This window comes from Zeus faber, assembly GCF_960531495.2.
Source record: "Zeus faber genome assembly, chromosome: 5".
In the NCBI taxonomy this organism is placed as follows: Eukaryota; Metazoa; Chordata; class Actinopteri; order Zeiformes; family Zeidae; genus Zeus; species Zeus faber.
This window is the reverse complement of record NC_137192.1, coordinates 16,305,743-16,328,635: the sequence shown is the minus strand read 5'-3', so window position 1 is coordinate 16,328,635 and position 22,893 is coordinate 16,305,743. Positions and strand designations below refer to the sequence as shown.

Here is a 22,893-nt window from a genome sequence, read left to right as displayed (position 1 = left end):
TGGGCAGGCACGCATAAACAAACACGCCAACATTCGTGCATGCTTGCTTAGTCTAGACGAGAGCAAAAACAATACACATCAGATTGCAGTGTCATTCCTGTCCAGGGGGCTTGCTTTGCACAGAGGCCCATGCTCACCTATTTTAAAGCGCTAGGCCTCTCTTCTCTGCTGCTCTATTTTAAGAGAGAAGGCATTTTGCCCAGAGAGAGAGCAGGAGAGAGAGAAGAAAAGCTGTTTGTGGACTTCACAGCACGGCAGAAATTCACAGGACAGGAGCAGGAGGACAAGACGACACTGGCTGGCTTGTTTACTGCAGAGGCTCCATCTGGGGGGGGAAAAAGGGAAGAGGCAGCCAGTCCAGGAGGGAGGGAGGGAGCGAGCGAGGAAGGGAGAAGGAGACGGACTTTACTACCCCCAAGAGAGTTGGAATTCCTCCTGAGCCATTCCCCCATTTGGCTGGCAGTTGTGAAAACAATTCCCTTGCATTTACTCTCGCTCTCTCTGTTCAGATGGAGTTCCAGCTATGAGTCAGCTCTGTGAGCAGCAAGTGGTGGGCTTGTAATTCTCCTGCATAGGGATTAAGGGAATAGGCAGATACTTTGCAGAGACACTAGGTAACTAGTGTTGTGTGCACTGTTCAGAATTGCGTTCCCTGATAAGCAGTGTCTTTATCAGCATGTATAGTATATGTATAGCAATGATTTGTTTTGGTTGGTTTGGTTCTCCATGTATCACAAATGGTGCCAGGGCCAGACACTAACTTTTAGAAGTGGTTGCCAAATTGGCAACTATGCATGAGCTGTTGCATGCATGTTGCCAAGACTGGCAAAATGTTTGCAGAATTGTGATAATATAATTGAGTGATAATGATCCTGTATAATTAAAATAACATTTTCAATGTTCTCAATTGAGTAAATAATGTGCCAGGATAACTAATTTTCCTTGATAGAAGTTTATAAACAAACTGAGGCGCAATCTGGCACATGCAATGGTTGACAATGGCCCAAATCAGGTTTCTTGGGACATCTGGGCAACTGTTATTGTCTGGCCCTGCAAATGGTGCATTGATTGAACTCTGTTTTCTTCTCTGTCTGTAGGGTGGACCTTTAGAAGACCAGCAAGCAGATGTCCTGAGCTGCAGGAGTGCTGTTTTCAACCCTCACCAGTTACTTGCTTCAGCTTGTTTCCTCCACCTGTCCTGCTCTCCACACATCGCTAAACACCACCAAGAACCACCAACACCACCACCTTCTCCCCCACCCCCCTGCCCAGCCTGCCGTCGCCATGACGTCGGAGCTGGAGAGTAGCCTGACCTCCATGGATTGGCTGCCTCAGCTGACCATGCAGGCAGCCATTCGTAAGGCGGATGCCCAGAATGCCCATGGGCCTGGCATGGGTAAGAAGAGCGCCCTGCTGGACCCCAACACCACCCTGGATCAGGAGGAAGTGCAGCAGCACAAGGACGGCAAGCCGCCATACAGCTACGCCAGTCTCATAACTTTTGCCATCAACAGCTCGCCAAAGAAGAAGATGACACTGAGTGAGATCTATCAGTGGATCTGTGATAACTTCCCCTACTACAGGGAGGCGGGCAGCGGCTGGAAGGTGAGAAAGAGACCGTTTTAGCAGATTCATGCTTTATAGAACTTGGACATTTAAATAGAAATCAGACTTGAATGCATGCGTGACTTGACATTCTCAACTGTCAGTTCATGACCCCACATGGGGAGAATTGTGATGCACAGGATCCTTTCTAAGACTTATACACCCAGCCACATCATTAAAACCACTGACAGGTGAAGTCAATAACAGTGAAGTAAATATCTTGAGGTTGATGTGTTGGAAGCAGGAAAAATGGGCAAGCGTAAGGGTATGAGCGATTTTGACATAGACCAAATTGTGATGGCTAGGCGACTGGGTCAGAGTATCTCCAAAACGGCAGGTCTTGTGGGGTGTTCCCAGTATGCAGTGGTTAGTACCTACCAAAAGTGGTCCAGGAAGGACAAGGTGAACCGGCGACAGAGTCATAGACACATATGGGGAGCAAAGGCCTGCCCGTCTGGTCCAAACCCACAGAAGAGCTACTGTAGCAGAAATTGCTAAAAAAAAAAGTTAATGCTGCTATGATAGAAAGGTGTCAGAACACACAGTGCATCCGACTTGCTGTGTATGGGGCTGTGTAGCCGCAGACCAGTCAGAGTGTCCATGCTGACCCCTGTCCACCGCCAAATGCGCCTATAATAGACACGTGAGTGTCAGAACTTGACCGTGGCGCAATGGAAGAAGGTAGCCTGGTCTGATGAATCAGGTTTTTCATGTGGATGGCCGGAGTTAGGGTCTGATCCAATCGATTATCTGTGGGATGTGCTGGAAGCCTGATCCATGGGGGCCCCACCTTGCAACTTAACAGGATTTAAAGGATCTGCTGCTGATGTTTTGGTGCCAAATACCACAGGACAACTTCAGCGATCTTGTGGAGTCCATGCCTCGATGGGTCAGAGTTGTTTTGGCGTCACGAGGGGGAGCTACATAAAATTTGTGGTTATTTGTGGTAGTTTTAATGTTGTGGCTGATTGGTGAATACTGTTATTTTATATATTTTCATAAAAAAAAGGTTTGAAATATATTTCTGCAAAAGCCATTTGGATCTTCCTTCATGCTCTATTATGTGATAAATATAGCTGATGCAATACTCAAATTCACATGAAACAGTTGCGTAATATCCAATGTGGAATATCTGCACTTACCACACGTACAGTGTCAGTTTTGAAAGTACAATAACAAACATTATTGTTTGGCAGCAATGTGTTACTTATAGACCTAAATGGGAATTGTAACACATTAAATCAGTGGCACTAGCTCGGAAACAAGGAGAAAAAAGAAAAAAAAAAAAAAGGTGTCAATTATAAATAATTGCTGTTGTCGTGAGAATTTTGAAACTTAAAAATGCGCCCGGGGGAGGGGGAGGGGGCTGACAACCCCTGCTTCAATGTGCCCCAATAAGTGTTATCAAGATGCCATTATGCTGTGCCTTAAAATCAGACTTGGGCTGTGATCATATATGTCAAAATATGAATGCAATTTCTGGTGTTTGTGACACATGTGGCTTGTCATTGTTTTATCAGTATTGGTACTTTAATCTCTGAAATCTCTTTTGTCACTCATCTGGAAATTCTATTATAAGGTTCGGCTGAGATTACAGCTGCAGACAGTTTATAGAAGAGGCTTGGAACCGATGCTGCTTGACTCTGGTTTGTTTTCTGTTGGCACCGTGTTGAACAAAGTTCAGTGCCATCAGTAATTACAATAGTCACATCTGAGAAGCTTAGAGAAATCTATGATGAAGCCAAATCACACCAAGTGTCTTACTTCTTGAATACAAAAAAAAGGAAAAACTTTACAGGCCTGAGAGAACAGTGTGAAGTGTAAAATCCAGAATTCATACTCAGAAGTGGCCCCTATCTGTGTGAACACAGACTAAATAGCCCATTCATGGGTGGTATTATTCATTGCAGATGCCTTGATAAGGGAAGGCTATTATGCAGGAGAAGAGAGCCAATGCTGTGTCATCATCTCAAGGAGGCCATGATATACTGGGATGAAGCTGTGCTGATTGCCTTTTTAAAGGGCTCAGATGGAAATTGATATTAGAATGAGTTTTCCAATCAGTCGACATTTATTGGGAATAGAATCTTAGGCGCTGCTTTATTGCAGTCAGACAAGATGTATGCAGCCGTGTGCGTGTGCATGTGCGTGTGTGTGTGGTTTATCTCAGTCCGTGGTGAGGTAGAGAACACACGTTCTATCATTACAAATGGTTTGATTTTTGCTTTTGTGGAAGGCCCGCCCCTCTGTAAGAAGATATATTATACTTTTCTGTTCCATTCTTCATCTATATCTTTTACCTTTTTCATTCCTTATCGGGTTGTCAGCAGCGTAGCTAAACTTATTTTCCATCAGTCCATATTTCTTCATGCAATGTGTAGACTACAGAATGGTTATGTTCAACTTAACAAAAACATAATTCCTGTTTCTGGCTTTTCCCCGGCTTTCAGCCATAAAACTCGACTATGCTCAGACAAAGGCGTACTTTATACAGACATTGGCACAATATTGCTACGCTATCTTCCATGGAGGAGAAGGACACTGGGCTGAATTACATTGTTATTTAGTCTAGATTGTACTCTAAATTCTTAGAGTAGAGAATTCTGTTTATGCTGACAGTTGGCATCGATCTTTTTGAAGCCACACTGTGTGAAATCCCGTCTCTACCAGTAGCAAAGGGCTATTACAACATGTCCTTGCCGTTCACAATAAACTGATTGTTTCCCCTCTCTCACAGCATCTTCCGAATACTCTCCCTCTCTTGTCCATCAAATTAGCTCTCATGCAAACTTCCTTCAGAAAGGGCTGAAGTGTCTAAGAGAAACCAAGAAGTCATGGGAAGATCCAAGATGTGAGGCAGCATATGTCAGTGGTTTAAAAATTAAGGACATTCACAAAATGCTTAACGATAAGGAGCTGACACTCTTTGGAAAGACTGTATGGGCTCAGTGGAAAATGTAGACCAGAACCTAGGCAGTATTGGCAGTTATTCATTCTCCTGAGCTACAGGACTACTGTGGGGGGGAAAAAAAAAAAATTGATTGAGTTACAAGTTAATTACTTTTTCAAAGCATAGCGCAGCAATGGACACAGTGTTAGTCCTGTGCTAAATTGTAAGTCAATTTAACAATATAAAAAATAACCCTTTGCCCTAATTAGGATGCTTTTAAGCACAGGAAAGATTGGCTGATGCAGTGTTTTCTGTGTAGGGGTGTCTGAGCACCTTACTATCTGAAATGTGTACATGTGTCTGTGTGTTTTGTTATGAGAGAGTGCTTGCGCATGTGTATCTGTTCATTGTATAAGGTCTTTCAATGGATTTCAAACTCCAATTGTCTTCTTTTTTTTTTTTTTTTTTTTTCTTTGACTGAGATCCAATGACTTTGTGATGGTTCCTTACATTTTTTTTGTATGCTCTTTAGCCTTCAAAACCCAGCATCCAAATGATATTACTGGTAAGGCCTCCCCTAAATCCAGGGAAAAATCTCTAATAGATGTATTTGCACAAAGTTTTCTCTTGGCCCTTGGGAGGTCCTTGGGGTATCTCACAGCTATGAGTCTTCTGTTCGCCTTGGAAGTTTTTAAGGCATGTAGAGAGATCACCACAGGAGCAAGGGGGATGTAAACCTTATTGAATTTTTGTTATTTTGTGAAAGGAATGCAGGGGTAATTTCCTTGTTGTATTGGCTACTACCACATAATGAATACAAATATAGTACCCATGTGTGCATGTGCTCATGCAAGTAGTTGGAAACGAGAACGCCTGTGCGGGGGTGAATGTAGGTTGAATGTAGTCATCACTCTATTCCCCTGGAGATGTCAGCTGTAGGAATTTAGGACTCAGCACACGCACGCGTCTGTTCTGTATGATAATGCAGGCTGTGCTGGAGAGATGAGACCAAGCTAATCCCGGCAGCAGCAACTCATTTAATCATCTCAATAGAACTCCATTAGCCCACGCTTTTAAGAAATATCAATAAGTGCTGTCAATAAAGACAGATAATTCATCAAGGTCAAAAAATATGAATGCCACCTTCAAGAGTGCAAATATGGGACTGAAGTTATGAGCAAGCAATTAGACGTTGCTCTTTTAGACCGTCTCAAATTTTGCAGGCAATTTTGATTATTTTTTTGCCTGTTGTCAAAACATGCAGGGTTGCAGACCTGTGTGGTTATGTAGCCTTATATAGCTACAGTGGATTCTGATTCTCTGTAAACTCAAACATGAGTTTCTGGTCTGCCTGTCCAGTTCGGAATGCACTGCTAAAATGAGACCTACCGTCAAGACATTTGGCTGTGGCTCAGTTTGACCCGATCTTGTATGCTTAGTGTCTAATGAATCTCATCTCCGTTGAGCCCATCCTTCTGCTCTCTCAGCCCACTCATCCTATAGTGGCTGTAAAGCATTAGTAGTCAGTTGCCTTGGCCAACAATATATCATGTATACACTCTGCATAAAGGCATATGTATGGATATTAAAGGATTAGCCTGCCACTATAGGTCCATGCAAAAGCTCTTATCTGCAGAGATTTGAAATGTCTGTTTACCAAACAGGGTTATAATCCTACTCAAAATCTGGAATCTAATCAGATCAGGCCTTCTACAAACGTGTGGCTTGGACAGATGTCAGCACCCACAGATGACGACAAGAAAACTCCGCTCAGCTCAGATGTTTGTGATCTTGCCATGATATTTTCATTTTGGAGGTGTCTTTGCAACTATAATAATGAGAGACATGCACACACAGGAACACAAGCATTGACCTTCATGCCCCTGTCCAACCAGCTTCTACTCTGTGTTTTTTTTTAACTTAAGGCAAACAGTGTAAATGTTCTAAAGCCCGGATCCCAGGATAACCATGCCAAAGAAAATCTGGTGCTATTCACCAGTTTAGGGTTGAAATGCTTGCTGGTGAACTTAAACTGTTGCGCAGATTGCTGCCGCTGGCATGTTTTTATTTCATTCTGTTCGACACCTATGTGCAGAGAGGAAAATTAGCAGAACCAGAAAGGAGGCGGCTGGTGATTTCCTAACAAACATTGAATCTCCCACTGCATCCTCACTAAGGTCTGCAGCTCCTACATGATATTGTTAATAGAAATGTTGCTTTGGTCTGTAAATTGTCCACTGTGCAGGAATGGGGCGCAGAGCTCTCTTCTGCAGGGGCCCTGGACCTTGCCTCTTTGATCTCATTATAAAATGCAAATATACAGCACCCTATACAGATCAAAGGTTGGGCCTTCCATTGGATTGGAGGCTTAATAACAGAAGCCTGGAGCATTTTTCTGTTTTTTTTTTTTTTTTTTTTTTTTTTTTTTTTAAAGCGATTTGGGGAGCTACTGGTCCTCCAGGACATTATTTACTCTGGAGATAATGTTCCTGCTTCTCAGTGGCAGCTGGCTACAGCTCAGAAAATCCCTATTCCAGTTGCCTATTTAAATGTGATCGGTCAGGTATGAGCATTTGCTCTCCCTGTCCTATCTACTACCTCAAGCTTTAGGTTTGCAGGGCTCAAAAATCTGAAAGTGTAAAATTGCTTGGGAGCTACTTTCTCTGATACCTCCATCTGCTCCTCCAGCCTCTATCATCATTACGCCGTAAAGCAAGCATTTAAATTTTAAACGCTTTGCTGATATTGAATTATTCAGCAGCTCTGATACATATTTAGAGAGCCACAGAGCATAACTCCCCGTAACCCCCTGGTCACAAGATACAATCTTAAGAAAATATATCATTTTCTTGGGTTGTATCAAAGTTCAGTGCAGAATGCTCCTTAGTTGAGATGCAATCCAAGATGGTGACTGAGTGGCACAGTTGTATTTTTAGCATTTCTCCCTCTCTAGATTGCTTGTTAATTGTGTAGACAGCAGAAGTGGCTTTGTGCTGGCCCGCAGCTGACTTTGTCAGATGGTGGGAGGAGTAGTGATTCATTCGGCAGCCAGTTTGATCCTGCTGTGAGGCGGGTTCCCATGTCAGGAAGCTCCTGCCTGGCCGGCCGCCCACTAACCTCACCTTGCGCCCACCCACCGGCGCCCCACCGCTCACGCTCATGCCCCTCGGAGTAGGCGGGGAGAACAAGCTGGCAGGCCTTGGCAGGGATTCATTTTGGCAGGAGCCCCTGTCCCCGCACTCCTCTGTGTGAAGTGCTGACTTCATTGGAGAACATAAAAGGCCTCGGGACTCTAGAGTTGCCTCTTGTGGCCCACAGGCCTGTGTAGAGATGTTGGCTTCAATTTTACACAAAACTCTCTTTTGCAACGCTCGCATCTATGACCTCACAGTTCGCCCTCTTATGGCCATAGATTCCATTATCCATTTAAAAAGTCCTCAAAACTAAAGGGCTTTCATCTGTGTCCTCTCCTTTTTTGCCTGGGATTGATGTTTGGTGGTCTATTGTAAAAACTGTTCACTCCACTGACACATCACATCAATTGATTTAATACATTTCCTCGCCCTGTGATAATGAGATGTGTTAACAAAACTAGCTTCCTGACTTGTTACTGCCATTTTGCTGCCTTTTTTTCCCTAAATGATTTTCAAAAATATGATGATGGAAGATAGGTATTGATTGAAGATTTTAAATATTCATTTCTCAAAACTCCACCCTTTTCTGGTTCTGTGACACGCTAATCCGTTTTGCTTCACAGAAGAAGCACAAGACACAGAATCAGTTTGGTATATTTCATTGAGACCAGACGTATTGTGCCTTTCTTCTTGTGCACTAGTCAGTTGGTGGATGGTTTATATACTGGTCTTGCACAATGCTGTTTTAGTGCTTATGACTGAAAGGGGAAGACCCTACACTGACGTCTTTTCCAGTCATCACTTTTTGCAGTGAGTGTAAAATCATCACATCAGACAGGCTGTGTCCTTGCATTGTTTCAAACTAGGAACCTGAAGTGGAGACATGGAAGAAAATCAGTTTTTGACGTCATTGTTAGTTATTAACTGTCAGGCTTTTAAGGCACTTTAAAAAACGACTTAACTGGAAAGGGCATTAGCACATTCTCAGGTTTTTCTTTTATTTTGGGAGAAGTGACAAGTGAGCTGCTCGGAGACCTTGCAGTTGTCAATCACTGGAAATATTTTAATCATTATTTTTTGCCGGTCATCAGTCTCTTATTTTTATTTTTTTATTTTTTCACTGAAAATGTCATACATCTAGTATTAATGCAAATGTCTAAAAATGGTGTTCTATATAGTAGGTGCAATGTTTTTGCCTTGTTTGAGAGGTTATTAGAGTGGGGTCTGAGGGAGGTATAAATGGAGCCATGTCACTGAAATTTGCTATTAACATAGAATCTGCACTGTTAAATCAAGTCAAGCTCTGCCAGACTGATTATTAACTGCTTTGCCTATAAATAGATTTTGTTTTATATGAAATGGAAATTAGATTTAAAACAAGTTAAGGGAAGAAATTTATCCAAAGTATGAGCATGATGTTTTTTTTCTTTCTTTTCTCCTGGTCTTTTTATTTAATTAATAATATCCATAATTGAAGTAGCTAGCTTTCCCTGTGGAACTGTTTTCTCCTGTGAAGCTTAGAGCTCCTTTAACTGCCTGCGCTGTTTTACGCACATAGTATTGGGTTTTTGGAAAGGAGAAAGGCAGCGGTACTGTTTAGCAGTGGCTGGAGCAGATTCTTTTAGAAAGTATGTAGCACCCGGACTCCCCTGATTTGACCAGGTTTCTGCAGCCTGACTTAGGTAAGCCCTACTCAGAGTATGGGGTTACATTGAGCTCCACTTGAGCCCATATATCCAGACTGTAGGTCATCCCTGACTGATGGCAATTTAAAAACTAGGGAATAGCACTTACCTCTGACGACTGCTACGCTGTCAAAATCTATATGGCAAATAATTATCATAAAGTCTGGATGCCTGGAGCATGTTGTTTCACATTGTATTTATCAAATTCATCCTCTCTCTGTCCTATGACACTTACCCCTGGCATCACCGTTTGGGTAGGGCTTTCGCTGTTCAAAATCTGGACCTTTCGAATTTGTAAATTTATTTATTTGTTTAGTTTTGTCAGCATTCACCTCTATATCTTTTTGTGAATCTTCTATTTATAAATGGGCCTTTGTGGCTGAGGAACTTTGGGAAAGGTGTTTTTGGACGTCTGTCCAGTCAGTATAGCAGGAAAGCCAACCCTCCTCTCAGAGCGATATTTGATCGTCCTGCTGGCGCGTCCTCAGCGGGGTCAGCGCTCTGTATGATTGGGGGGGGGCAGTGACACAGCTGTGGTAGCAGAGCAGAACCAGTGATGGATGACATGTCAGAAAGGGGGCTGAGCAGCCTTCCCTGGCACTCATATCGACAGGCACAGCTCTGGCAACTCGCATTCAGCATCAGCGGGGCTAATCGCAGGTCACGTCGGCCACGGATGTGACACATGAATATCCCTCCTGTAATTGCTCATTTGTCAACGTCACTGTTCTCAAAATCTGTTTTCCTGCAGCTAATTTATTGACTGAAACTTGCATTAACATAGACTCTGGCTAAAATGGGGCGAAATTACATTTTAGAATGAGCAGCCTTGTATGCAGTTTAGACCCTGCTTTTTGGTGCTGATGTGGGCCATCATGGCGAGGTGTGCAGCGTAGCGTGCACGGGTGTAAGAGTTTAACTGATTCTGATACGTATGGTGCTTCTTTTGTTTCATTCCATAAAATTAAAATACAATCCAGCTAAAATAAAAACACTGTTTATTTTTGGAGCCACGGAACACAATTGTATGATCTTGTAAAAGAAAAAAAACCTGCCAGTTATTTCACAAACCAGCCCAAATTTTATGTACCAGCCCAATGCAATTTTTCCAGACCAATGTGATCGAAAGTAGCGCAATTGGATGGAAAACCGCCCAATCTGGCAACAATGGCCACATCACCGGCACACGTGCAGTACAGCAGCCTGGCTGAGAGTGAGGTTGGGGAGGGGCGAAAGCACACTGCTGTAAAGAGGAGGGGTGCGCTTGATTTAAACACGAGAAAAAAACAAGAGCATCATTGCGATACGGAATGCGGCACAATAATCGCTTTATCTCAATTATCTTGTTTTCATAATTGTTGCATGCCAAAATAGTCATTGAATGTGATTAATTGCCCAGCCCTACTATGAGTGTGTACATAATGACTACTGTGAACAATTTTCCTTATTTTCCTCCTTACTTTTCCAATTGGTTTCTTGATCAGGAAGACCGGATTCTTTATTACACAATGTTCACTCCCATCTCCTGTATGTATAAGTGTTTTTTGTTGGGTTTCATTTTTTAGTTTGTGGCAATGTGTACTTGCAATATTATCCAAGCCCTGGCTGTGAGCCCTTCAGCCTGTGCTCTACCAGCTGCAAGGCCACAGCCTCTCCCCACCAGTTAATTGCTTCTGAATTAGTCCATTAATGTGGCTGTGTAGAGGGATGAAGGGGTTCAGAGGTGTCTGGCCTCTCTTGACCACTGCAATGTATTATTTATGGTTCAGAGGATCTGGCAGCTCTGCATTAACTTGGCTAATGGACTGTAGGGTGTGTTTGTTGTTGAACAAATACTCAATTTGACATGCGTAGGAAAAGTTGTTTTTTTGTTTGTAACAAAATCAATGATTATGGTGCTGCCTCTTCTTTGACAGTCATTTGTGAATACACTCCCTGATGACAAATGACTGGAGGAAGCCCTGATCTGTCTCTGTAGGGAAGGTTGAGTCAATCCACTCTTAACATGCAAGGCCAACTTTTCTTACGAAGAGGGGTCTACCAGGAAGGTGACATATCAACAAAACCATCCAAAAAATGCTGTTTTTGTCTCCATTTATTTTCCAGTTGAGAATCATACAAAAATTATTACAAACTGATTACCTTTACCAAATTGTGCTTTGTTCATCTTGACGTGCCACCTTCTTAAAGGTGAGAAATGTAGTCTCAAGCATATTTGCAAGTAGACTCCAAATTGCCAGGCATCCCATACTAAGCTGTGATACCAGACCCAGCCCAAAGAAAACTGCCTTTCTTTTAGTGGTGCTCAATCATTACTGACATATCATTTCCCTTTCAATGACAAGGCATGCAAAATTCAAATTTCTTATTTTAATCTAGCATGAGAATGTAGCCGACCTCTCCTACTGGATTAAAGTTACTGCTAGACTTTTTGGCTTTTCTGTAAAGAAATCCATGCGGTATATGGCTATAGTCCTCATTTCTGACAGCGGTCTAGCGAATATTATGAGAGGAGTTAAAAGGGCGCGTATGTCTGTGTCTCATTTTATTTGCATACAGATGGTAATGTGCATATTGAGCAGCGTTAGCTTTATAATGTTTGTGTAGACATGCAGGAGAATAAAAGGTCAAAACGTCTTTATTTTACAGTATTTCCTTTCCTTTTGCACATTTAAATTTGCTATACTATACAGAGGATTTTCAGTTATATTTATTAAGCATACAATGTGCTAAGGACATTCGGGGAATGGAACAAAAGGCTTGCTGTGCCTTTTTTATTTTAATTTTTTTATTTTTTTAACTTAATTTGTCCAACTCCTAAGTGGCCAGTTGGCACAATCCTGTCACCATTAAATGCTGTAGTCAGTTCCTCATTGTTAGTCGGTGCTGTAGTCAGTGGGCTGCTGTGAGCCACTGTCAGTGGATAGCATCAGAAGCTCCTCTTCTGGCTGATAATTAAGTGGCATACTGACAGACTGCTTTCATCAGATCCCTCATGTGGAACTGAGAGCAGGCGAAGGCTTTCAGGGAGGATAAACTAGAGGACGTCACTTTGCCTCCCATCTTTCATGGCCTTGCGCTGTCTCTGCAGAGAGGGAGGAGTGGAGGGATGAAGGGCTCTCTGTAGCACAGGAGAAAAAGTGCAAGCCTGCATCAGTCAGAAAGCCAGACATAATTTACAGTATTGTCAAAGGCTTCTCTCTTTGCTGCTGTTTGTCAAGAGTAGTTTTCCAGTTTGCATCAAGTGGCAAAGCATACAGTATGTGCTGTGTTTTTCCTAATTTAAAAACAGTTGTCAATTGTTTCTATTTCCTTTAGGCAGAACAAACTCATGATGAGTTTAGGGACATGGTCCAGGGGTCTCTAGACCTGTTTCTTTCAGGTGGATGTTGCCAAATTTGTATTCTCAAGACATGTTGTCATGCTATTCTTAACGCTGGGCTTTAGACTATTCGTATCTAGTCGTATCGACCCGTTTGCCACTGAATAGCATTTTCTATCACTCAGTCCTGCCAATTCAGCAGAGGTCTTTGTCCATCATCCCTTCTACTTAACTCTGTTTGGCTCTGCCATTCACAACGCTGTCAAAGGTCAGATGTTCGGAAATAATCCATTTAATGGAACTGTGCCCAACACGGCGAGGGGTCATGTTGTAGTACAATAATTTGAGTCTTTCTGTAGGCTTTGGCCTCCTGGGTTCTGTTGCCGCACAATGCAGCAGTGTAGTCGTGCACCACCAGAGGCTGTGGGAAGCCCTTTGACTGTATGCGTACATCTGTGATTTTTCTGTACAAGCGAATGAGAGAAAGTGGCATGCAGGAAGGGTGCTCTTTGAAGGACTATGATTAAAAGAGGCTTCATTCGAGTGGCTCAGATCTTTTGTTGCAGTGTTGACCTGTCATTTAGTGATGCATTAAGTGAACCCCCCCCCATACCACCCCTCCACAGCTTTTCAAATCTGCAGAAGCCACCTCGATTTCTAAAGGGAACGCTCAAATTTTAAATGTAGCAATTCAAGCTGGGGCTGTAACCTTGAGTGAACCTAGAAAATAATGCAGAAGGTTTTTCTAGAATTTCTGCAGATCTGTTGCGAGGTTGGCCTTAGAGCAACAAAGCAGTTGGAGAAAGGGGAATGGGTGCGTGCATCTGAGGTAGATTGAGTTCAGAACATTTCTATTGCAGTTTTTGGTCCCTAACCCAGCTGCTTGTGTTGACAAGGGAACATCCTTGGTGCAGCATTCATAAACTTCTTATATGCCACTGGAGAACTATGGGTTTTTTTGTGTTACTCAGCCTGTTGTCTGAGCTCTATAGGAGGCAGTATCCTTGGATTATCCTCAGCAAAATCACTTTTCGGCTGAAGTTGGATTGCTTCACATAGCCGGCTCTGCCAGGATCTCACATGCTGCTAGAGTTTTGGGGTGCTTCTGATGTGACAATCGCTTTGTTTGCAGAGATATGTTTACTACTAAGTTTACTTCTAAGTTTCTCAGCCAGTTCAACAGCCTTGTGGCACTGAAGGTTTCTGTTGGTTCTTATCAACAAGTCTTTCTGCACATCCATCTCAGATGTACCTTAGGTAAACATTGTAGCCCCAATTGTAACCCTCTCAGTTAAGCCTTTCTTCCCAATCCATTTTTGTCAAAGATGGACTACAAACACTCCTCCACACCTGCAGATGTATATAAATGAGCACGAGATTGACAGATCTTTACAGCCTTTCACAGCTCTAGCAGGGGTCAGCAAATGTGGGTTGTAGCTTTTTAGGAAAAGTGCCCTCTTCATGAAGTAAAAGATTTTCAATAATAAAAACAATCATGCTCTCAGATTTATTTCTGCTATTAATATTTTAGTACAGGTTTTGGTAGCATGTTGACCACACATGCAATTGCTGACCAGCCCAATTTCTTTATGCATGAATTGCCTTCTTTATAAGGACCTACCAATGAAAAATGAGTTTAATTTAGCCAAAAGGTTCACTGTCAGGGGAAGAAAATATTCCCCCATAGTGTCATCCCCCTTTGCAGAAGTGGTTATTGAGTTTTAATTACTATAATACCTCATTGTGCCTCACCAGATGACCTGGACGTACATTAGAAAACCTGGTTTTCATTGCGATTTTCCAGTTTACCTTTTCACTTTTGTCTTCAACATGTTCAGCTTGATCTACACTTGCATGGTGTAATAAGGTTGTTATATTTATTATAGATTTCATTTTGGCACGCTGGGGCAGGCAGCAAAGTCTTCATGTTTTATTAAAACTACCTATAAGTGAGTAAAGATCAGAGACTAAGGGGTTTAAAACGTAGCATGCCAAAACACTGCGACTAGATGCCAAGGGAGGCAGTTGAAATACCTTTGAAGATGGTACGGGAGGGAGAACTCAAGTTGAAAATCGTTATAGTTGACCTCATCGGTTTTTCTGAGTGTGGGCTTGAGGTTTTTCAGTAGCTTAGCTGGATATGAGAGAGCTTTCTGGTATACTGGTCGACGGGTGTTGACTTTCTTGAGTCTGGCAGTGCGTCTGTGGTAGTGAAGGTGTAGCGGTGTATGGTAAGGAGGGAGGGATTGATGTAGTCGATAATGCGTAAATCCAGGTGAGTGGCCTTACATTAAGTATCTAAACCTTCAATCAGGCAATGAAATTAAGTAATGAAACCTCATGCTCCAAACGGCAATGCCGTTATCACAGGGAAGTCAACCAGTTCTGCAAACGTAGATATATTTTTTGAATCGACAGTGTCTACTCCAAATTCCGCCACAAAGTAAGTCTCGTGTCTTCAGTGTAGGTGTGTTGTGATACGAGAGGCAAGTTTGGATTGTTAGATGTGCAGAATGTTAAAAGTGGGGCTTATCCCGGAACCCCTTCTTATCTCACAGCTGGTTTTCATGCAGTCAATCAAAGGAGCCTTGTTTGAGTGGCCTTGGGGTCGCAGCTCTTCACGCTGCTAAACAGGATTAAATCATCTGGTGAGTGCACCCAGACAAGCTCAAGTGCACACCTTTGTATGTCCACATGTGTGTCTGTGTGTATGTGCATGCGTGTCTGTGTGTATGTGCATGCGTGTCTGTGTGTATGTGCATGCGTGTGTGGCGAACTGTGTAAAGGTGAAAACCGGCGCCTTGCCAAGTGAATGCAGTGGCATCCCACACGCCTTCCCACACCCACCACAAATAGACAGTGAAGGTGATACATTCCGTGGCCTGTGTGCAAATCCCCGAGGCTGAGGTGTACTTTCTGTGTTGGTGGGCATGTCAAGGGGTCTTGTTTGAAATAACGACGCTCTAAAAATACAGTAATCTACCTGTGATATCTCCGCTGTTTTACTTCCGCTTTGCATCGCCGTCCGCTCACTCACCGCGCTCCGTCCTGCCAACTGCACCTTGTCATCACGCGTTCTCCCTGGACCTTGCTCAGCCTGCTGCAGGCCTTATCCAAGAGATTGCGTCTCTTTATTTTCGAATAACATCTTAGGCAAGCATCTGAGCACAGCGCTTAGTGCAACTCTTTTTGCCAGCCTCAGTCACTCATACTTACCCCGAGGTCAATTAGAGGTCATTCTAGCCGTCCACCAATCCTTTTTTGCTTCAGATTGGTTTGTCATTCTCCTCTCTTCCCAACACCCCTCCATAATTAATCTTTGAAGTGACAGTCACTGTGTAATTTTTTTCCAAGGTGATTTTCTTACTCTATAATTCCTGCATTGCAGCCTGTTGTTAATGTGAAATGGCGCATTAATTTCATAGTTAATGGGATAAATCTGAAAAGATATCTGTTTCATATTTTCAACAAGAGTAACAGTTTATATATACACAGTAAAATTTACACAAATCGTCAATGCTTTTCAAAAAATGCATATTTATTACTTTCTAAATACACTATAGATTTTCATGATATATATCCATACAATAATAATTTTTGGAATCATATTTCCAAGGTCCAACACTGCTCCCCGCCCCTAGCTCCTGGCGTAAGCGGTTCTTGGTTCTAGACCAGCCAAGTGTTGGTGCCGCTCTGGGACCAGTTTTCCTGGCCAAGAGCTGGTTCTTTTGCTGTCGAAATGCGAAGAACTGGTTCGAGATCAGGCGTCGGCTCTCAACCGGCCCTCGAAATCCCTTGGTGGGAAAAGGGAGATGTGCACCAACCGTACCAATTCCCAGATTTGGCCTTTGGCTGAGCTTAACCTTCCCTCCTGTCCTACACCTGTTGTACATGGGAAATGTAATTGCAAAAGTGAGTCTTTCTCACCCGTGATATTCATTTTCTTAAATCTTCATTTGGGTCTACTACAGTAGAGGAGGCTTGATCTAATCACCATTCCCGGTGCTGCTTACTGGCACTTGTTTTCCCACACACACCGCAACATTCAGCAGGAGTCTTTGAACCCTAAGGCAGATCAAATCCAGAGCTATTAAAGTTAAGTACAATTTGGGGTTCAATCAAAGCGCTTTAAAGGACATTTCTTCTGGGCTATCTTGGCCTCCCACTTCACCTCACTAATGTTTCAGGAAAACTCTCAGGCCAGTCAGCGATTCTGTCTGGCATCGTGTAGTGTTATTTGACACATCATGAGTGTCATTTTGTTTTATTTTCCTAAAATTCTATGCTTTGACACAATGTGGAGCACCCTGTAGGTGAGGTGTAGGATGATTGAGTTAAGTGGAATTTGAGAAGTTAGCAGCTAGGACTGCGTGGTTTATTTATTGGTATAGTGGCATCAATTCATACAGATGTATGTGTTTTTGAATCACAGTTGTCAGCAATATTCACAGTAAAATTGTTATTCTTTATTGTTTTTTAGTTCTTATTTTATGTAACATTAAGATACACATTGTAAAATAAAAAAAATTGCACATTGTTATTGTATCATTATAAATTCTTTATCTAAATAGTTGTGAATTGTCAGGGTTTTTGTTTTTTTTTAATCAATCTGCACCTTTTCATTACACCAAAAAAAGTGACCTGAGCGAATACATATGCATATTTCTATTTTATGCAGGGAACTCAAATTCCGTCAGAGTCCACAATTTGAAGTGTGTGTGTTGCCCCCTCCTCCCCAGCGGTGAGGAGCAGTACTCTGACATGGCCTGTCCCTTTAGCTCACTCTGAACGTTTGACACGGCGTGCGGAGCGGTCAGTCTGACCTACTTTTCCCCTGGCGGCCATTCTGCTGAGCCGTAGAGTTCCTCTATGAGGGTGGCGGGCGGAGAGGGCGGAGCTGCCTACGCCTCCACTGCTGTCCTGGTGTGTTAAATCACCGCCATTTGTTAGCAGACGTGTGTGTGTGTGTGTGTGTGTGTGTGTGTGTGTGTGTGTGTGTGTGTGTGTGTGTGTGTGTGTGTGTGTGTGTGTGTGTGTGTGTGTGTGTGTGTGGCCTACACACACCGACAGCCTATGTGGAGGCTGGATTTGAAGCGCTCTGTGGGGGTTGCAGGTAGATGCTGGGCAGCACTTTGGCAAGACCCCTGCAGTGAGCTGTGTCTGACTCACTTTGCGCACCATTGTTCACACTCCCAGACCCCTTCCACTTGTCCGTAGCTTCCATCTCCGCACTCGACCGACTGACTTACAGCCTGCTTTTTTGTATGCAAGTTTATTCCAACTACACCCAGCTTGTGGATTGTTAACCACAAGATTCAACTCAAACACTGACATCTTGTTTTTTTTTAAGGAACTGTAATTGGTGGGATTTTATTCGCGAGCATTTCATTGTAAATGTGGGACCCCTCTCTCCCTCTCTCTTTGCCTCTCAGCAAGAACGCTGTTATCCTTCAAATAAAGCGAACGTCGATGTCATCTACGTTTTCTCCGCCTCATCTTCCCCGCTGCTGTCATAATGTTTTAAATGCTGCCTATTTGCGGTGGTTCACCTCTTCTCCCACCAATGGCCCTCTGCCTGTTATTTTCACACCATCCCTGTTTGGGCTTTGAGTGGAGAAAGTGCTCGTCTTGACATAGTGCAGGCTGTCGCAGGCGCACAAGTCTGTCAGAACAAGAGGAAAGTCGCCTGAGAGTCCATTAAAAAGTAAACCTCTAATGCAGTAACGGGCCAAGACTGGTTGACTGTATCAATGATTTAGGCCCACTAGAGGGTCCGTAATGGATGGAACCACCCCCCTGCATGAGAGCTGTGCCTCGGTTTGCAAGACATAAAGTGCCATTCACAAACATGCATAAAGACACAAGCATGCCTTGACAAACACATAGACCTCAACCTCAAGACGCACGCACGCACGCACGCACGCACACACATACACACACACACACTCTAAGTGTTAGACTGAAAGACCGTTTTAAGTGCTTATGGGTGTATGCCATTATATGGCCTCCATCACACTGTCTTCCTCGCAGACATTTTCCCTGTTAGACATGTCTTCCGGTTTAAAAGCTGCATTGGGTTGCTATATAGAGGGCTTCACAACACTTTGTCCGCATTCACTATGCAAGATCATATCACTCCTCGGTCACATTGATTTATTTATTTGCTCTTGTAGCAAGGCACTTCCACATCAGGTTCAGTTGGAGCAGGTCTAGCATGTAGATGTTACTGGCTGGACTAAGGTTATGCCACAACCAAGCTACGCTCACACCAGAAGTGACACAGCGAAGCCGGAAGTCATTCATTTCCAATGGGAGCTGGTGACAAGGAGCGAAGAGGAGTGAAGCGATCTCGGAGACTTGGCGATGGGAGAAAGCTGAGCACAGTTCAGCTATATGCTAATTAGCCGTGATGCGGCAAAGCGAAAATGCATCTCCGCTGCACCGTCCGCAAATAAACCTTGGCCCTTGACTTTGATTGCTATAAAACTTTTGTTCCCAAAATCTATGTGCATTTACACACTCACAAGAGAGACAGAAGGTTGCAATGTTTTGTTATTATATTTTCTCTTATCATTAATTGAAGAGTGCAAGAGGAAAAAGGGAGGGACACATACACAGGAGAGACAGAGAGAGGAGCAGTAGTGGTGCAGGGGCAGTGGGAAGACACTTGATTTGTGGGGTAATGTTGCATATATGAATATATTACATTTTATATTGTAAATAAATATAAAAATAACCGTGTCACTTAAAAATAAATATTTTTGCAAACATCTAAATAAGTAAATGCAGCTATGTGCACATTAATCTGTTTATACACTGCTATGGCTACATATGCTCTGGCTACTCAAAACGCATGCACCGATTTACCGGCCGATATTGGGCTTGTCGACTGTTATCGGAAATGAGATGACATTCACTGATGGCAGTCGTCGATGTTTATCCAGTGTTTCCAACAGAAAGACTTTACTTGGGCGGGGTGCCCGGGTATATTAAAAGCTGCCAAGGTATATTTTGGCGACCCATTTTAGCATTTTTATTTATTTATTTATTTATTTTTCGTCACAACAACGCCATTCGCTATCTATGAATCTATAGAATCTATTAACTAGTGGGCTCGCTCTCTGGTGTTACGTTAGAAGACGCGGATACGGCTCTCTGGTTCAGGAGCACTCCAAGCAGGGGGTGATGCTGCGTTCACGGGAACTCAGAAAACTGTAATTCTTGTCGCTAGGGATGCTACCTTCACGGGACATCGGCTGTCGGCCAAAATGTTATTTTAAACATCAGTATTGGCCCAGAATTTCACAATCGGTGCATCCCTACTTCCCAGCAATGAGTTGAACAGGAACAGCCACAAGCAACAGCGATAGCTTCTGGTGTGAGCCTACAGCCACAGCTCTTTGGTCATTCAGCGTACAGTACGGCTGAGGCGTATGCCTCTATGGTACCAAAAGAATTATAGTGATACTATGGAATGGTGCAACATTCTATGTTGTTCATTTCTATATAAGTGTGTTTTTTACAGTGAGAACAAATTGAACTTGTGGCGTTATTGGCATATTTTGACTATTAAAAAAAATATGTTGTAAATGCATGTTATATTATACCTATGTGTAATGACTAAAGGGTGACTACTACAGCAGTGAGCTGCAGTAGAAGATGGAAAGCATTGTGTAAATATTGCTATAGGTATGCGCGGGTGGCCATAGTGTATGAAGTAACTATTTACTAGTACTACTTAACTCCCAACAATGGCTATGTTGGCTCTTCTACAGGTAAATTAAGGGGAATCATATATTTGCTTTGGGACATTTCGGCTCCAATCCATGTCACATAAGTTATTTAAGTCTCAACTCTTTTGGTGTCCCTTCACTACAGCCATAAAACAAAAGTTGAATAAATATAACCATTGGTAGACACTTCCATCAGTGGCTGCTAAACTAAAAAGCTAGGCAGAGATTTTTTTATTTTAATTTTAAAGCAGTTTATAATTTATAATTCTGTATGAAATGGGAAATGTAAAATGGTCCATGTAGAGCTCAGTTCAGGACCGTACAGGAGCCCTTAGCCCTGTTGCTCAACATGCACTGTAACTGAGTTTGCCTGTCGGGTCCGTCTTTCATACCTGTGACTGGCTGCTCCGCAGGGCCCTGCTTAAGTAACACTGTGGCAGTCAAAAAACTCTTGTTGAACATAAAATGAAATATCCTTTTGAGTTTCTTTTGGTTGAATTTATTTGAATGTGTGCATGACCACTTGTCATTTGTGGTCTACAAATAATTTTCCTTTCTGGCAACGGCACAGATTTGTTTGGACAGTAAGTGTTTGGACCACCTGCACACATTTTATTTTCTAAAGAATAGTGTTTGACTACATTGCATTGGCATTTCACAGGGATTTCAACAGCAAGATTGACAGCATTACAACGAGGCTGTCATTATCATCCCTCCTGAGGTATAATTGTCTCTAGTGTTGTACAAGCAGCCGCCATTGTATCTGCTTGGGGGTCTCACTTTCTCTCGGTCTCTCTGTCTTGCTTTCACAGATACCCAAATACACAAACACTCACTAACTCACTACTTATCTCATGCATCCGTTCAACTCATCTGAGAATCCCAAAGCCTTTTAGTGTGGCCATCTGTCAATAGCTCTCCATGAAGTGGAGTGGGGAAACATGTGCATGCAGTGACTCCAGTAAACCCAGTGCTGGCCAACTTCCAGCTGGTGCTGAGGGCCTGGCCGTGGCCAGTTAACCCAGGCCTGGAGCGTCACTCCACAGCCATCACGCCTGCTTCAACCCCCCCACAAATCAGGCAGATGGATAAACCTCCCTCTCTACCGCGAGGAGTAGCTTGTTGTAACACTGTAATGATTTAACTTCCAGAATGATCTACATAATTTATTTCCTGCCCCCTCAGGGGCCCACTGAAGCATTAATTAATATGAGGCACTGGTATCAGCAGCCGTCCCAGTGTGGGATTCCTTCTGGCTCTTATTTTTGGCACCCCTGGAATTTGATATTTTGTGCAACTAAAATGTACTTTGTTAGGCGTTGATGAAAGATATTATTTCCTGGTGACTTTGTGCATCAAAGTACTGTTTTAAGGGGAGGGAACTCGACTGGTTTTCAAACAGGGGTTAAGCCTGCTTTATAGTCACCGCAAGCGAGCCGTGAGGCTCATGACGTGCACACTACCCGAGAGTACGAGCATATATGGTTGTACAGTGCTGTGTCGATCCTGTGGCGATATTCTCCTGAAAGACAGAGGGCGATGTGAACAAACAGACAGAGGGCGATGTGAACAAACCACCAGGGGAGCTGAATTAACTCCTGTAAAAATTATAAAGAAGTCCTGAGAAAAGGATCTGGATAACTAGAAAACAGCAGTACAATTCAAATAGAAAGTGTTCAATATAAATATATTTATTGTGGTCAGTGCATGGTTTAGTCATGAGTTTGTGCAAATTGTCAGTGTAAACATTGCGAAGAAGACCCAGGGTATTAAAATAGTCCAAATCTTTGGACAGATACGGCACTATCTTCTTCCATGAATTCAACACCATCTGGTTATTTTTGTGGTGATGCATGGATGGATAGTACAGATTGTACCTGCGGATCTCTTGGCCCAACCTTCCTTCAGAACGTGTCCATTTGAATAACCTGACGCGCATGGCGCGGAGTTCCAAAATTTGGGAGGTGTACGCCCTTGCGCAAAATGGCCGTTTGGAAGAAGTTGACCTCCAGGAAATTGCGATTTTACTCCCACAATATTAATGCGAAGTCAACCCATATCTCCAGTATTTGTCAGAACTTTCAATTTTGCGAAATTTTGCAACTTCTCATTCAATGACAAAATCAACAGACATTTGTACACTTGTCACAAAAGCAATGTATTTTCTATTTTTGGAACCTTGAGCCCAAGGTCCCTTATGTTTGGAACCAAAAAGAGCAATGAGTACTAAAAGTGCTACATTTCCAGATGTTTCTGTGATATGCAGAATGCGTATTAGCATAGAAAGTGACTATATGAATTCTGCATAGATGACTTTCTTCAGTCATAGTAGTTCTTTGACTTACAATTATTTCAAATTTACTGCAAAAAACATGAAACTTATGAAAACTTATTGAAAAGCTGATGCAAAATCAAGCATTTTTGGGTGCAACAATAAAAGAAAGGCTTGAAAATACAATATCCCAAAAGGACTTTACAGTATAATGTGACTTATGATGTTTTTGATATGGTCACTAACCCCTCT

At 42.8% G+C, this 22,893-nt stretch overlaps 1 protein-coding gene across 1 annotated transcript in view; it reads left to right on the top strand.

Annotated features, from left to right (window-relative positions):
- Window positions 1–1,284: 1,284 nt before the first annotated feature.
- The window catches only part of foxj3 (forkhead box J3), a gene marked incomplete at its 5' end in the record, with an annotated part of 39,399 nt that continues 17,790 nt past the window's right edge, over window positions 1,285–22,893 (top strand). Inside the window, one exon of the mRNA XM_080000041.1 lies at window positions 1,285–1,605. Coding sequence (XP_079856167.1) covers window positions 1,285–1,605 — 321 coding nt within the window. The remainder of the gene's footprint in view (window positions 1,606–22,893) is intronic.